General features: G+C 35.2%; 3 protein-coding genes across 3 annotated transcripts; all 3 read right to left on the minus strand.

Annotated features, from left to right (window-relative positions):
• Positions 1-2,056: 2,056 nt before the first annotated feature.
• MEE11 (RNI-like superfamily protein) lies at positions 2,057-4,007 on the minus strand. The gene is made up of 2 exons (XM_022290629.2): positions 3,496-4,007; positions 2,057-2,838 (listed from the first exon to the last, which is right to left on the minus strand). Exons 1-2 carry the CDS (start codon positions 3,841-3,843, stop codon positions 2,227-2,229), a joined length of 960 nt encoding a protein of 319 aa, XP_022146321.1. The 5' UTR covers positions 3,844-4,007; the 3' UTR covers positions 2,057-2,226.
• A 921-nt stretch (positions 4,008-4,928) lies between these two features.
• Positions 4,929-7,828, minus strand: LOC111015562 (Dynein light chain type 1 family protein). The gene is made up of 2 exons (XM_022290633.2): positions 7,302-7,828; positions 4,929-5,427 (listed from the first exon to the last, which is right to left on the minus strand). The coding sequence occupies exons 1-2, from the start codon at positions 7,530-7,532 to the stop codon at positions 5,254-5,256; spliced, it is 405 nt and encodes a 134-aa protein (XP_022146325.1). The 5' UTR covers positions 7,533-7,828; the 3' UTR covers positions 4,929-5,253.
• Positions 7,829-11,938: 4,110 nt separating this feature from the next.
• Positions 11,939-16,172, minus strand: LOC111015676 (endoglucanase 8). Its single transcript, XM_022290773.2, has 7 exons — positions 15,901-16,172; positions 15,418-15,825; positions 15,127-15,219; positions 14,880-15,041; positions 13,460-13,571; positions 13,208-13,371; positions 11,939-12,530 (listed from the first exon to the last, which is right to left on the minus strand). Exons 1-7 carry the CDS (start codon positions 16,159-16,161, stop codon positions 12,207-12,209), a joined length of 1,524 nt encoding a protein of 507 aa, XP_022146465.2. The 5' UTR covers positions 16,162-16,172; the 3' UTR covers positions 11,939-12,206.
• Positions 16,173-16,954: the final 782 nt, after the last annotated feature.

The raw sequence follows: 16,954 nt of genomic DNA on the forward strand, positions 1-16,954 counted from the left end.
AAAATGAGGTGGGCTAAATAAAAATAACAAAAACAAAAATTCTCGTTTTTAAAGATTTTGTCATATTTTTAAAATAAAAAAGATGTTGTTATGCTTACAAATATCGCAAATATTTTCTATACCCGCTAAAAATACCCTAAAAATCCATATAATCCAATATTAATTCCCTATTTTTTTTATAATTTGATATTGTAAAAATATAATCTAAAAAAATTCTCATCAATTATATAACCTTCGTTTGAAAAAAGTTCAAGCTAAAATATTTTATAAAAATCTCAAATTGATGTAAATTAACATGTTCTATGAAATAATATTTAAAATAAATATAAACTAAATCGGTAAAAGATAAAATAAAATATTGAACAAAACAATAATTTTTCCCACTAGACGAGTTTTGTGTTGTTCTGTTTTGTTCCAAATAGAGTTACATAACCTCCAATACTCGTAGATTAAAGAATGATAAAACAATATATTTTTGTTATTTTTAAAATTTTTCAAGGGTGTTTCTAAAAGATAAAAAAACATAAAAAAATTATTAAATACTTAGAATTTTAAATAAAATTGGAGATGAAAAAATAAGAAAAGAGAACGAAACGAACCGAAAATCTAAAATCCCCAACAAATAAATGGCCTACCCTCCTTATCTTCTCTATTATTGTTGGCATCAGTTTTCTACCAGCTACGTTTGTCTTTGGTACGTTACCAAACCGTTGGAATTTTGTGGAGACAAAACTAAATGTTGTTAATGAGCGGAAAAACCAAATAGCCCAATAAGCTATTTTTATTCCTCTCCGAGTTTGGCCTGCCATCAGTATATATATTACTATGTTTTTAGGCTAGGTCGTGTGTTGATGCACAACAAGGTGGTGGCCATTTTGTGTTGTTGCACAAATATTGAGAGGCAGTGGTAGCTGCTCCAGATCTCGAAGTTGTAGAGCAGCGTCAACTGACGTAGTCCGTAATTAGGTGAACTGGTATCTCGTATCTTTTCCTTTATTCTATTTATTATTGTAGTTGACTTAGTTTCTACTCGAAAAACTTTGGAAGGGAAAAAAGTTTCTTGATAAGTAAATTTTTCCAACACAAACTACCAACCTTATCATTCTCGTGGGTGTGCTAGTATTTGTGATCAATTGTCTCGAGACCATTTTTTACAACACTTGGAATACTTATTCTCAATTGAAATATTACTGAACTCAGTTTCCATAAACTCAAAATATGTAAATCTAAGTTTTAAGTATTTTGTACAAATCGCACTCGTAAGACATAAACCAAACACAAACAACATTTGAGTCAAAGTTTTTGAAACTCATTCCTCGCACAATTTGGTTTAAACATAGGCAGTACAAATTCAAACGTACCAACCTCGTGTTACATAAATATGGGGTTTATTAAAATTATTTTCTGTTCCTTTTCTATCTTTTATCTCTAAATCAAATTCTTGTTAGCAATAGTATCTATCTAATCAACCTATGCTTAGCTTCTTTTTTAGTAAACAAGTATTTTAATACAGAGTGATCCGTAAAAACTTATCAACTCATTTGCATTCACCAATGACACGTGCCTTTGGAGGCCGTGAGGCCCTTACTGCTGGTCGGCAATCGAGCGATGGATGCATGTGTCGTTTCTAACCCGGATTTTGACTTAGAGGCATTCAATCATAATCCAGCGCACAGTAGCTTCGCGCCACTGCAAATTGATGGAAATTGCTGCAGAATCACAACGACGATCAACATGCTGCTGCTTGTAGGTGCGCAATGCTGGTCTGCTAAGAGTCGTCAAGTTTAGGCTGCTACTGCCGTTCAGATGTCACGTTAAACATCCAATATACAACATTTGATTCCCAAGTCGAATTTTATTCGGGAGGTTAGAAGTTGGGGCCTAAGCAAATTTTCTTAACCAAGTTGAAGGTTTACTAATCACAACAAAAATAAACTCACCTCTAAAACTAGTCCTTGTTAATTTGATGTTGAGAGGATGTAGAACATCTTGGTCAAGTTTGTGAAGAGAAGTTCACACAACTTGGGACAATCAAATTTACCATCAGACTACTGTGTTGCTCAAGAATTCAAGAGGCAGAACTTGAAAACTCAAGATGTACATTTACACTGATCAAAGCATTCTGTGGCAGCTCTACCTTAAAACTCTCTCTTACAAGATACAAAAAGATGCAAAAAAAGGGGCTTATCTTGTTTCAATCTAAGTTCAGATGGCAACTCGACCATATTACATTTCAAGACAAACTTCACAAACAAAACCAGGAGCAGAGTTACGTACCAAAGGACTGTGTAGCATGCAATATGGCTCATCACAACGGTTGCGTCGCAGGCAATATGGCTTATTACAATGGTTGCATTTGGGAAGTCGGAGCCAGCAACTTGTACACAATGAACATGCACAAACAGCCTCTTCTACTTCGTAATCGGCTTCGTCGACGCATCCGCCACATTCTTCACACCTCTTAATGCAACCAGTACAGGCCCGGCAGTCTGCCTGCAACTTATCCTCTTGCTTTATCTTGCAGCTCTCCCTTGAGCAGTCGTAAACTCTCAAAATCTCATTGCACTTTGGGCAGATTTGTACATCAATCATCGGCTGGTATTCATCACTCAACAACTTCGATCGGTCAATATACTCATGGCATAGGAGACGCTGTTGTTGCTGCTGCTGCGATCGGTTTATGTGAAGATGGTATTGGAGGACTTCCAGGTGTTCATTCTCTATGTTGTAAATGCCTCCGATCATTATGCTCTTCAAGTTGTGGGAATGTTGAGACAGTGTCTTCACTGCCCTGACCACTCCCTCAGGGGTCAACCTTGTGCATCCAGGTACATAAAGCTGAATCAAGATCAAGAAGGGAAAAAGTTGAGCATGTTCTGTTTTTAAAAGTTCAAAAAAGGGGTAGTTGTTTTGATGCAGAAAATTTGTTTAACGTGATGATAATTTTCAAATAAATTTCCTGCAAGAATAGCGGAAAACAGCACATTTCACAATTTTCGTGTATTTCCTTTTGATGATTTCTAAATTAACTGTTTTAATTTTTTTTGATATCCATCCTTGTCCGGACTAGCTTGCACGCATATCGACTAATCTCACGGACAACCGCTCGATTTTAGAACATTTGACGTCGGAAAACACATAGGAATACCAATTACTAAGGTAGGTGGTCATCGGATTTGAACTTATTCTTTCTCAATTAACCCTACCTTACCTTTTTAAGGTAACAAAAGTAATCTTTCTAAACAGTTTTTCAAATTGAAAACGGCTGAAAAGCAAGAAGTTGGTTTCTATGTAAAAACTGTTTTCTAAGAAAAGCAATTCGATCATTCTTCCTATTGAACAATGATTTCATGTGGACAGTAAACCTAAACTAAATTAACCTTCTCTACAGGTAATTCTAAAAGCTGCGCATTATCACGAACAAAAATGGACAAGTTATTGAGAAGATGAACCAATCAAATCAACAAATGCATTTACGCGAGGATGTGGATACACCTTGCAGAGAAGAGGATTCCTCGCAACGACTTTGTGAAGTCCGGAATCTGAAATCTTAAAACATTTGATCAAAGCCAGAGTTCTAAGGCGACCATCGGCCTTCCGGACGATTCTCTTCAGAATCTTATCGGAGAGGCGGGAGCTCAAGCGTCCATCGACGAGGATGTGGGGCCAGGGCAACAAGTCGCGTTCCACAGCGTCTCTGAGCGAAACGCAGACCGCGCTCATGGAAAGAAGCTCGAGAAGAGGAAGATAACTCAATACAAGAAAGAAGGCCTGGTGCGGTGGCCCTGCGTCGATTGGAACACCGGCGGCTGCCGGATTCGGGGTCTCCTGGTTACTGGACATGTCGGTGAGTTGTTCGGATTTGCCTCGTCTGACGGCGCTGCGTGGGAAATACTGTTTCTGAAATCCTAATTCCTTAGCTTCGAAGAAACGACAAAAATTGAAGGGCGATGATGATTGTGGTTATCTGAAATCTTCAGCAACCAAATTCAGTGTTGAGAGTTGAGAGAGCAGTTTCGTGTGAAATTTTACACTGACACGTGTTCTTTTAAATTTTTAATTTATTTTTTAGATAACAAGTTGCACCTGGAAATAAAATACAAAAAAAAATAATAATAATACATAATTTTTTTTGTAGGCAACAAGTTTAGAGAGTAAAATTGTAATTTAATTTTGAAAAGTAGTGAGTAGTGTTGAAATTGTATTTTTTTCAATACACGACTCTACTTATAATAAAACAAAGTTGATTCCTAATTTTTTTTTTAATTCAAATTTTATTTTTAAACTCAAACGAATTGTATGGATGTGGAAAAACTTCAACCTTATAAATGTATGATTTTATTATCCTCAACTTAAATGAGTAGCTTAATTTTTTTCCCTTATGAGTTCAACCATACGTCGAGATGGGAATTTAATTTTCTTAACCTTTGGTCGAAATTGCAGTATAATGTCTAAACTAATTAAGCTTAAGTTATGCTCTCACTATGGTTTAGTTCACTTCTTTACTTTTTTATTTCATTCATGATGTGTGTCACACTTCTCGTTGGACAATATAATTTATGTGATAATTGTTTCTCCTAGTCAATTTGAATGGTTTTGAGCTCAACTTTCGACATGTTTCAACCTAACCTTCTATGACTTGATCTTGAAGATTAGTTGATTGCATTTATTGCTTCTTGATTTGTCAATAGTTTTCTAATATAATTTTAAAGATACACTAGTCACACCATTTACTAAAATTTAGTGTTTAATGTGATAAAATTAAAATTGATTGAGCAAGCAAAATATATTTTTATTTTTTTTTCCTTAAATTTATTTAGGTTAAATTGCAAATTTAATCGTTTTAATTGGAGCATTATATCTATTTAGTTCCATTGAAAATTTAGATAGTTGACATAATTCTAATTCTTTCATGGGCTAAATTGTGATGAAACTAAAAAAGTAGAAAGCTTTTTTATTTACTACCTCAAAACCAACCAAATCAAAGCATAAAAAAATGAAGTCTTACAACATCATAAATCATTGCTGTTGAACTGCACACATCAAAATTTCATAATCAGCAACTAGAATAATGCACAACTCACATCACAGCAAAGCCTGCACACTCTGTTTCTTAAACAAGGTTAAGTCAATGATACAACCAACAAGAGTAATGTTATGACTGAACCTGGTTGTTCTTGCTCATGACTTTAGCAGATTTTCCAATCATACGATCATATCGATGCCTGTTCTTCGAGTTTCGAATTGAGAAATTCAATCTTTTAACGATGTTCCACGAGATAGGGGCTCGACCGCTGTCTTGAAGAGAAGGATGTAAACTTTGTCTATTGAAAAATATAAGAAGCCACCCAGAGAATGCGTTACATAGGAACCGAAGCTAGTTCCCACAATGCAATGCCAAGCAGGACCATAGGAGGAATCAAATTCCTGAAAATTCAGTACAACCTCATTAGCATTAAGCTTTATCCTGATTCTTTTTTATGGGAGTTAAACATATGTATATCTACTAATCTGACGCAGAAATGCTTGATCATATAGCATTTAACGTTAACAAAAGTGAGGTAAACTAAGAAGCTACTGGAAATTGTGTATAAACTCATAAAGCTGAAATTTTGAAAATTTTGTTATCCATAAGTGTTTGGAACTTGCACACATCCTTACGGAACAACCGCCTAACCTTACTACTTTGGTTGACCAAAGAAACTCATAGTATATTAAATCATAAGTAGGTGAACACTATGGTTTGAATCTATTTCCTCTAGTCCTTTACTTTATTCACTGAATTTGTCAACATGTTTATTTTGTTCAGCTCGAATAATTTGAAAAGCGTACTTAAAGAAACAAGCACTTTTAAGATATTGAACGAACACTTTCAAGTATTCTCTAATCAAGAATGGAGGCTTAGCTCAAAGGAAAAGGGTCCCAACTTGAACAAACAGTGGACTTTGTCCCAATCACAAGAACATGAAGCTTGATGGTTTCATACTTGTAAAGAATTATTTTGTTGTCATGAATGCTCTGCCCAAGCCATTTTAATGATTATGTTTTCATGTGGGGTTGTTTTGCAAAAAAAATGGTATGAAAGCTTTTGATATTTCACAGATTTAAAATATACTCTTTGACCATCATTACTTTTCAACCCAAAAAAATGTCTAAAAAAATGGTCAAAGAAAGCAAATCCCGCCCCCCACAAATCCTCCATTTCATAGGGTCAATGTTGAAAATTTTGAAATTGTTAAGAAATTGTGCTCAAAACAGTCTTTGCAGTTGTTATTCCTTATGAAATTATAAATTTACATGCAGTAATTTCAATGTGCACAAGACTATTATTGAAAACAATTACGAAACAAAATACAGAAAAATGTTCACAAGACAATTTTTCAAAAACAGTCTTGAAGTTTTTTAGCTGAAGAAATAGGACAGAAAAGGGAGGCCAGAAAGAATTGGAACCGATATAGATAAAGCTGATATTTCGGAGGACTAAAACACGTGTCGTATACACATAACTACATAACAAGCAAAAAATTGGCAAATTCAGGGGGAAAATTAGTCAGATAAAAGAAGAATAAAATAGCCTCCTCTTAAATATATTGTTCAAATATAATATCTAGCCTTTGACAATGACCAGAATCTCCTTGTTCAGACAAGTTTTCTGGAGAACCAGAGAACAGTCAGACGACATAAGGTAGCTGGCAAGTGTCAGTAGAGGATGCCCATCAGCTACCACAAGTTAAATAGCTTGGATGGAATTGAATTAATGGTGGGCAGCAAACTCCTACTGGAATTGCCCACGTCCACATCTTCCATGGCATCCCATCCTCTCTTCCTCTCTCTCGGTCTATACAGAAGGACAAGCCTAGAGAGACTCTATAGCATTAAAGAACATTTAATTTGCTACCCACAATTAGAATTGAGAAGCTAATCCCAAAGTTTCGAAGTGCTCAAATCAGGCAACACATACAGAGGATACAGAGGAGAGCCAGTGAATTAAATTCAGAGACTCCTTCAACTGCAGAGTAACCTAAAACAGAAACAAGTGCAGTGAATGAACAAATAACCCCATTAACTTTCTAACCAAATTTGGGGAGATCCCAGAAATCTCAGACTCAAAATGCCATGTTTGTACCAAAGAGGCATTTTATCAAACACATGCCGGACACTCCAGTCAAACCAGTCCCCGAGAACTTTCTCTAGCCCAAAATCCGAAAAGAAAACTAGACAACGAAGCTGCACTTATCAAACCAGAGAAGAAAATCGCAACCATGAAAACGCATTTCAGAACCAGAAACTTTTTATTTTACCTTTTTAAGGGCGAGAGCGAAGCGTTTGCTATCGAGTTTGCCGGGCATCGAGTCAAGCAATTCACGAGCGCAGCTGAAAGCGCGATTCTGCAGAGGAAACGGCATATCGGAGGCTCTAACACGAATGTTGAGACGATCGCGCTCCTCTTGCTGCTCCACCGCCTTCTTCTTTTGAATGAGGCCGTTAAGAAACTTGCTCCGCCGCTCAAGCTCCATCTCCGCTCCCTCCATGACCCACCCAAACTATAATCTCATTAAATAGGGGGAAAAGAATCTTTCGCAAGAATCTCGCCTTCTTCTTCTTCTTCTTCTTCTTCGGAAACGCAGAATCAGAAGAATGAAAACGCCAAGCCCGTAACTTGTTTGACGAAATGTCTGGGAGAAGAAGAAAGCAGACAAGGGGGAAGGGGAAGAAAAAGAGAAACACTGGCGCTAGAGAGGAAGACAAGGGGCTATGGAGGGGCGTTGGAATTGCGAGACAAAATGAAAAATTTGAACTTTATTTCGTGGGATTCTGTCTTTGAACCACAGCATCGGTCAAAGACAAAGTCCAACCAAATTCGCAGTTTCTGATTGGTCATTTGTGCTTTGATACCGACCAAAACCCAACTTTCTTTCTTTATTCATTAATTTATTTTTTTTTTTTTTGAAGTTTAAATTATCAATGAACTCTCAAAGGGAAATTGAAAAACCTAAACTCTTGAACTATATGACAATCTCATCCATCAACTTCTTAATTAAGCTATTAAATATTGCAAAATGCACAAAGAGGGAATATTACAATCAAATTCTGAACTTGAATACTATACAGAAATTGTATTGGATAGCTAAACTTTTATACCTATTTACAAAAATATCAACCACCTTTGTATTTTGTAAATATGGTAAAATATTTGAATTTTTATTTTCGAAATTTTTATTATTCCAATTTTACCCTTATGATATCTGATATACACCTAATGTATATTTGATATACGCCAGATGGATGTATATCTGATATACGTCCGATAGATGTATATCTGATATACGTCTGATGTATTTCTGGTATACTTCCGAACTACGTTTGATGTACATCCGATGAATCTCTGATATACACCAGATGTACATATTATACATCTAATATACATCTGATGTATCTCTAATTTATGATATACTCAATATATTTGTAATAATATACCTATGTATATCTTATATGATATATATCTGATGTATCTCTGATGTACATTTGATGTATATCAGTGACAATATTAAATATATTTGTAACTAATATCTGATATACATCAGTAGATATCAGTACAGATGCATCAATGTTAGATATCAATAGATATCATGGTTATATCAATGGTAAATTAGAGACATATTAAGTATATATCATAGATGCATCAAAGTTATATTAGTGGTAAATCATATAATCATATGAGAAGTTATATTAGTGGTAAGTTAAAGACATATCAAGTATATATCACAGATATATAAGTGTTATATCAACATGGTAAATCAATGGTAAATTATATAACCATATAAGAATCTATATCAGTAGAAATCATAGTTATATCATATGTACATCAGTGGCAAACCATATTAAAATTTATATTGGTAGATATCATAAATATATCATAAGTAAATCAATTTTATATCAGTATTATATCAGTGGTATATCAAAGGCATATCAATAATATATTACACATATATTAATGGTAAATCAATAAATAGTAAATAATATAATGATATAAGAAGTTATATTAGTAGATATCATAGTTATATTAATGATATATCAGTTGTATATCAGTAGTAAATTAGATGTATATCAAGTATGTATGTATGTATGTATGTATGTATATATATATATATATATATATATATATATATATATATCAGTGCCATATCAATAGTATATCAATGCTATATATATATATATATATCAGTGCCATATCAATAGTATATCAATGCTACGAGGGTAAATTTGACATTTTATTATTGGACCTCCATTTTTTCTAAAAAATTTGCTATATTTGCAAATTTAAAATGTAGATACTAAATTTGTTACTTCTTTAAATTTTTTTTATCATATTTGTAACTGCCACGGTACTATAATATACATTGAAGACATTTTATATATTATATAGCCTTATTTTTATTTTAAAACTTTTTAATGGCTTGGACTTCGCATTTTCATAAACACTTATTCTACTTTTTAATGTTTTGGCCTTCACATTTTCATAAACGCTTATTCTTATAAATGTGATTGAATTATGGTGAGGTTTTATTTAACAAAAAAATTATTTATATATTTTATATTTTGATATAAAACTAAATTTATGTGATCTAATTGAACACAAGTTCACGTAATGTTACATAACATGTGAATTGCATATAAATTATGAGATCCATTGTTATTAAATTAAAATTTTAGTCATTAATAAGAAATAATATATAAACCAAGGCAATATTTTGTAAAGTAGAATACATTTCAATGATTAATATTGCTTTTAAGTGTGGTAATTCAATATATCTTGAAAGTGAGTGTCTACATAATAGAGAAAATGAATATTTAGAGGAGAAAAAAAACTTAGCAACTTTTTCCAATCTAAGCCAAATCCACACGCATGTGAGACCTATAATGGTTGGCTAAGGCAAAACATATGTCACGTCAATCTCTGCACTAAAGTCGATAACTACCTACTTTAAACATGAAGCATGCCAACTATCTAATTTGAGGTGTCGTCTTTTTTTTTTCCTTTTTAGTACAGCAAATGTGAGAATAGAGATGTGAACATTTGACTTCAAAAAATAATTGAAGTAAGGATTGACTTGAATTCATGATTATAAAACTTTTTAAACGTCTAAGTCACATGATGATGAGTTAGATTCGACCAAACAAGAATATCTCATTCGAGAACGATCCATCGATTGAGTTACATGAAGGTTAAACGATTTGTTACATTGAAAGTGATTAGTAAGAAAAATAATGAGAGTATATGGTCGAAACTCGAGTATTCAATTTCACTTGCAAAAAAGTTGGGGGAAAAACTTTAATTTTTTTGGTTGGTTTTGGATTTTAAAGCAAAGGTTGCGTGCTGGTCAAAGTGGAGACAGCGTGGCTCCAAGCCTGTTGGTCAACCAAACGGCAATTGCGGGAAAAATATGGGAAAAAAAGCAAAGATGGGACAGTCTCTTCCACAAACACACTTTTTTATTGGTCTTACAAGTTACAAACCAATCTCTTGGACCACGTTTGGTTGCTCCAATTCTTTACGTATAGTGTAAGCATTTATTTCTATTATTGGCGATGTTGAACTCACCTATTTGATTGAAAGAAAAAAAGAAAAAGTTGAAAATTGATTGAAGCTAACAAAATGGATGAAAATTAAATTCAATCCACAACTTACTAATTTTACTTTTATAGTTTGTAGTATCGACTTGATATTAATCTAATTTTTTGATTTCTACTTATATTCATATCTATAAATACTAGTTAAATTATATTTTTTTGTCATTGCAATATGATCGAATGACACAATTCCTATTGATTAATGAGATTCGCTGGAACATGCAAGAATAGAGAATACACCTGGGTGTGGTGCATTTAAGCATGGTGAGAATTAGGATATAATAGACTTGGTTTATGGAGCACGAAAATTGAAACTATATTCATATCACAAATATCAAATTAATTTTGTTTAAGAAAATTATATAAACCAAATTCAAACTACAAAGATCAAATTTTGGGTAAATTTTAACATATAGATCTACCATAGAAGTACCAAGTTATTTATAAATATTCAAAAAAGCAAAACTTTATATTTATCAAAAAAAAAAGAAAAGAAAAGAAGAAGAAAGAAAGAAAACAAACAAACTCTATAGTTTAGCATTTCATTTTAATAACTTAAAAGGTGTCAGAGTCATAGTATTAAACATCATTCGACATGTCGGTATGTTCATCGACATTTTCATATATCTATGAATTCGATGGATAAGTCGACACTTCCATCATATTACAAAAAGATCGACAAAATATAAAAACATCAACAAAATGTCACTGATATATACCTAATATTAAGAAAAAAAACTTCCCTCTCTAACGGTGAGAAGTATTGTGCTTCTTATCTTCATGTGACCCGGTAAAAAGAAGATAATTATTGGTTTTTTTAATTATTATTTTAAAACTTATAATTTCTTCAAAATCTCCTCAAATCTCTTTTAATTCTTTTTTTAGATTTGGTTGGGAAGATCGTCCAAACAATCTAAAAGAAGAATTCAAAGAGATTTTGAGATATTTTAATATAAAGGAGCACAATGCTCTTGGTTAAGGAGGGAAGTTTTTTCCTAATATTAATAACTTTAAATTTATTTATAAATAAAATAATATTTATTTATTAATTTAAATATTTTTTGCGATTTTTTAATTTCTCTAAATTTTATAGAAATATACCTCGACGTTGATGTTTTATCAATATTTTCATCAATATTTTTATGAAATTGAAACTTCGATATTTTCACATCGACATTTAAAACTTTGGTTAGAGTTGCGAGACTGTAATATATAAATATCCATTAAATTTCAATAAGCCATTTTTTAGTGCACTTCAATACAGAATAATTTCCTTGCCCATGAAAAACAAAGAACATTCGATAAGTTATAATCAAAAGAGAAGGCATAATAATTAAATTCAAATTATAGGGTAGAATTATAATTTAACTACAAATAAATAAATATTATAATAATGAAAGCGTTTCTTTTTTCTCGCTTGATTACGAAACATTTGGAATCTTTTGAAAATAACAACGGCAGGGTGACCTTTGCGCACCACTACAATCCCCCGTACAACGTTTTTCTTCTCTCCTTTTTCTTTTTTCCCTTTTTCTCCCTCCCTTCTTTTACTTTTCCCCGAGGGATCCCCAAACTCAACGATGGGCCGAAAAGTACGCGAGTAGGCCCACCAAAGGCGCGTTGATATAGGTCGTGGGCTCGGACTCTTGAAAAAACGGCCTCGAATCCGGAAACGCATCCGACACGTTGGGCCCACCTACCACCGCTCCGACCAACAGGTTCGGGTTCGGGTTCGGGCTCAGGAAATACCTGGAACCCGCCTTGCACCCGATCCGGGCCGGGTGGGCCTGAACCGACGGAAGCGAACTGGCCCGATGATGGATCCTCAGCGGGTAGCGTGCACCGTATCCAACCATGTACGACATCCGCAGCGGATTATCGCCCAGAATGTAATCCACCTGGTGGGACCCACACCAAAAAAGAAATTCCAAAAAATAATCAAGAAATCAGAAATTGGAAAAGGTAACTTTTATGTTCCCAATTGGTCAAAAGTACTGCGAGGAAAAACTGTGGGGCCTACGAAATCATAGCCGTTAAATTTGTAAGCATCTAACGTATAGAAACACAGACAAACGAAACAGCTAAACCTCAGACGAGACAAACTCTAGCCGTTGATTTCTTTTTTTCTATTATCGGACCTAGATTTTGGTCCCCACAAGTTTTATGGCCAGAGAATTTGGACATGATAATAATTAATTGCGAAAAGTTATTACTTAATAAATAAATTTATGGGTTAGAAAATTAATTATCTAACCCCATACCGAGATGTCTCGTCTGTGTGATTGAGATGGGTGTATCTATATATATTTCAAAATACAAAAATTCGGTAGTTTAAAAAGTAATAAAAGAATGATAGTTCTGGAGGGTTAATAATGTTTAATAAACATGATTATGTAACTTGTAAAACATACTTATAATAATACATGATCAATGACTCGGTAAAAACTACTACGATTATGGATTTTAACAAAATTACTCTAATATTTTCAATTTCAATATAATGACAGAGAGTGATCGTTGGTCTGGTACTAGCAAAGTACTATTGTATTACTGTAGTACTAGAAATTAGAAGAACCTGGTGTTTGGCGAGTTGTCGAAGCATGGTGGGGGATGCTGAGAAAGCTCCACATGGCACATTCCTATTGGCGTGGCTAAGGTAATTGGAATAAGCCAGGAGTAGGAAAGACAGGGAGGTAACATGCTGCATGTTACTTCCTCCGGCCTTGAATATCAAGCCACCTTTTCAATCCAATCCAAAAACCAAAATTAATAAATAAACAAATAAATAAATAAAAACCAGCAAAAGAGAAAGAAGGTTTCAATGTACCAGGAGAATATTGAACTTGAGGATGAGAAATTCCAGGAAGAACAGAGCAAATGAACTCATCGGCATTTTGCCTAAAAGACGAGAAATATTCCGCTCTACCCATCAACACTTCCTGTCATTTTTCGAAATTTCAGATCTCATTTGATAATCATTTATTTTTAATAGGTAAAAAAGAAGAACAAAAATTATTTATAGGTCGCAATCAAACAGAAGAAAAGTGAGTTTGGGTAAGGGAAGAGAAATAATGGAAGGGAACCACATGTGAAGGAACTATAACTTCACAGACTTTAGGCACATGAATCCACCAGTAACCCACTGATCTGGGGGCCCCACATGAGGCAGCGAAAAGACACTCTTGCCCATCCCTACAGACTGAAGATTCAGACACTTGGAAGCAGTGGCATTGATGACCTTTCACACCCAACTTTCTGACTTTTGAAGAGGGTATCCCCAATGGGGATGGGGCAGAGGATAAAATGGTTCCCCACATTTCAAAGCCTTAAATTCCATGCCCTTATCATTATCATCAGCAGATGCAATTATTAAAATATAAAGAAAAAAGAATAAAAAACTTTATCCAATAATAAAAGTCCCAAATTATTTGTTTTTCTTTTCCATGTATGTGAAATTATTCCTTATTTGATTGCATCCAAAGTGCTATTCATTGCCAACTAACATTCCTTTTCCTCCAAACAGACAACTACATCCCTTCTTCCAATCACATGCATCCCTCCTCATTCTCCCTATTCTAACATATCAATCATCTTTCAATATATATATATATGAGCAAAAGTTAATTGAGCCCATCCCTGTCACTTCTAATCTTAGTAACGAAGGAATGTAGAATCAAATGAGAGAGTCTTTAACCACCCATCCTACCAAACTAAGGATCTCCTCCAAAGTTTATGGATGTCATATCAAAATATCATGACATGTCAAATTTGTATAGATAAAAAATTATCTAAATTGTTATTGAATAAAGGTCAAATAAATTATTTGGACCCGATAAGTAAAGAAAACTTCTCCTATCTAACCCCTAAAATCAGCTTGCTAATAATATGAAATCATTCTTAATTTTCAAGGGGGAAAAAACCTTACACAAAAAAAGTTAAAAATTTTAAGTGTAAATTTAAAAGGGGTATGGATATGGATTTATATTTTCCCAAAAAGATGGTAACGAGCAAACCCCGGAAAGCCACGTGGCGGTCGAGATCAGCCACGTGATCAGCATAAAAAACCAAACCGAAAAGAGGGAACGACAGAGCGGAGTGAGAGTGGAGACGACACAGAGAAAGAACAAAACGACAGGATCGCATAGATTACGTGCGAAGATAAAAAAGTGAAAAGTAATAGGATGATTATTAGCAGGTGCAGGGGGGGAATTAGTTGGAATGATGAGGGTTAAAAGAGTAAAATCGACCTTGGAAATGAGGACGTTAATTCCCGCGTGCTTGTTATCCCAACCAAACTCGTTGATGGTATCCCCAGCTCTGAGCACCACCTCGTTCTTGAAAATGTATTCTCTGTACTCGCGCCTTCTCGACGCCTTGTGCAACCACGCCGCTCCCCAAAGCAACTCGTCCTGTAATTGGTCAAACGCCATTTCCACATTAAATCACCACCATTCGTTTCAATCAAACGGTCGCCATTGGGCGGTCATACTTTACCTGGTAACCGTTGTTGTCACAGTAAAATGGACACACCGCCCTCCGCAAACTCCCGCTGTACGCTCCTCTGTGCCTGTCAGCAAACTCGAATACCTACAACAAAATGGGAAAAAAAAGTTTAATTTTTTTTTACTGCGTACGGTAACTTGTATAAAAAACTAAATAAACATTTCTTAAGACTAAAAGATCAACGGTTAATTAACTACTATATCTATATTTTTAATGTAGAGGGGTAGAAAGGTAAAAGAGAGAGAGAGATGGGGGGAGGGATTGGGTGTGAAAGCGATGTACCGAAACGGCTCGATTGAGGAGCAATCGGGAGTAAGAGGGGTCACGTGATCTGAAGACAATGGAAGCAGCGGCCAAAGCAGCGGCGGTTTCTCCTGCCACGTCAGAGCCAGGGTGGGCCCCATCGATTTTATAAACCGTACGAAGCGTATCCATGTCCTCGGGCCTCTCCCAGCAGTTGTGATCGGAGTAAGGGTCTCCGACCTGAACGAAAACCACTCCCGGCACCGCCGTCGCCTTCAGAAGGTAGTCCGTCGCCCACCGCACCGCCTTCACCGCATTCCCCAACTCCGATCCCATCACCCGCCCGAAGTCGATGATGCTCCACGACAGAAGCGTCGTCGTGAACGCCATGGGAAACCCGAACTTGATGTTGTCGCCGGCGTCGTAGTACCCGCCGCTCAAATCCCTCTGCAACAAAACACAAAAACCGTTAACCCCTCCAAAAACAGAAACGTAAGAACATCAGAGCGCGCGAATGCGTACTCCGACGGTGGCGCCGTCGTGCAAGGCGGAGTCGCGGCGCCATTTGAGGCGTTGGTCGGGGGGGAGCTTGCCGGAGCGCTGGCCTTCGAAGAAGAGGATGCATTTGCGGAGGGCGTCGTGGTAGTCGTGCTGGGCGGTGGCCGGAGGTGAGAGGAGGAGGAAGAGGAGGGAAATGACGGCGGCCGGAGAGTAGCGGAGAGACGTTGGCGCCATTTCGGAGTGAAGTTTGGAAATGATGAGGAGAGGGAGGGGGAAGCACATGCAGAGAACACAAGGTTCGTGCTTCGATTTATACAGGAAAAAGAAAACAGAAAAAAAAGGCGTCATTGGATTCCAGAGGTTTCGCCAAAGAGGGGACGCCACGTGGAGAGTCGTGGTAGGATGATGATTTCGGGTCCCAATGCGAGACATTCTTGACCGGGTTTGACCTCCCAATCGGGTCGGACTCGAACAACCCACTTTTTCTGTATCTCTGCTCTGTTGCCTTCTTGGGTAGGGTAATGATTTTTCATCCCCTCTTTTCTTTTATTTTTTAACAATAAAATTTAGGTGTTTATTATCCGCAAGTGTCTATATTCCTATTTATTTTATTACCGTTAAAATTGATAATTATTTATTTTATTTTTCCCATCTTTCTTTGTGCACTCATATCTTTTACATGATACTTTTTTCCGATAATAGTAGCCTTCGATAAATACTTAAGTTTTTCTCATGTTTTTTTTTATTCAAAATGCAAAAACCAAAACGTTAAACATTGATATTTGGTTGATAAACACTGATAACTGCTAAAAATTTAAATTGGGAGCCCTTCATTTTTTCAAGGAAGTATAAACAATATCTCTTTTTTTTTCTTCTATCTTACCTGTCAAAATTTGAATGATAAGTGTTCATCAATCACCATTTAAATATTATTATATAGTAATTGACTATTTATTTTTTTCTTAAACAGAGTTGGCTATTGGATTAAATAGCAAGATTCATTCTCAAACTTGTATGTTTAAGTTGAATAAGATTTTGAAATTTTAATAGTGTGTCTAAAAAATCTTTTAGTTTT

The sequence above is a fragment of the Momordica charantia genome (genome assembly GCF_013281855.1).
Source record: "Momordica charantia cultivar OHB3-1 chromosome 4 unlocalized genomic scaffold, Mcharantia_2.0 BLBB01000004.1, whole genome shotgun sequence".
Lineage (NCBI taxonomy): Eukaryota > Viridiplantae > Streptophyta > Magnoliopsida > Cucurbitales > Cucurbitaceae > Momordica > Momordica charantia.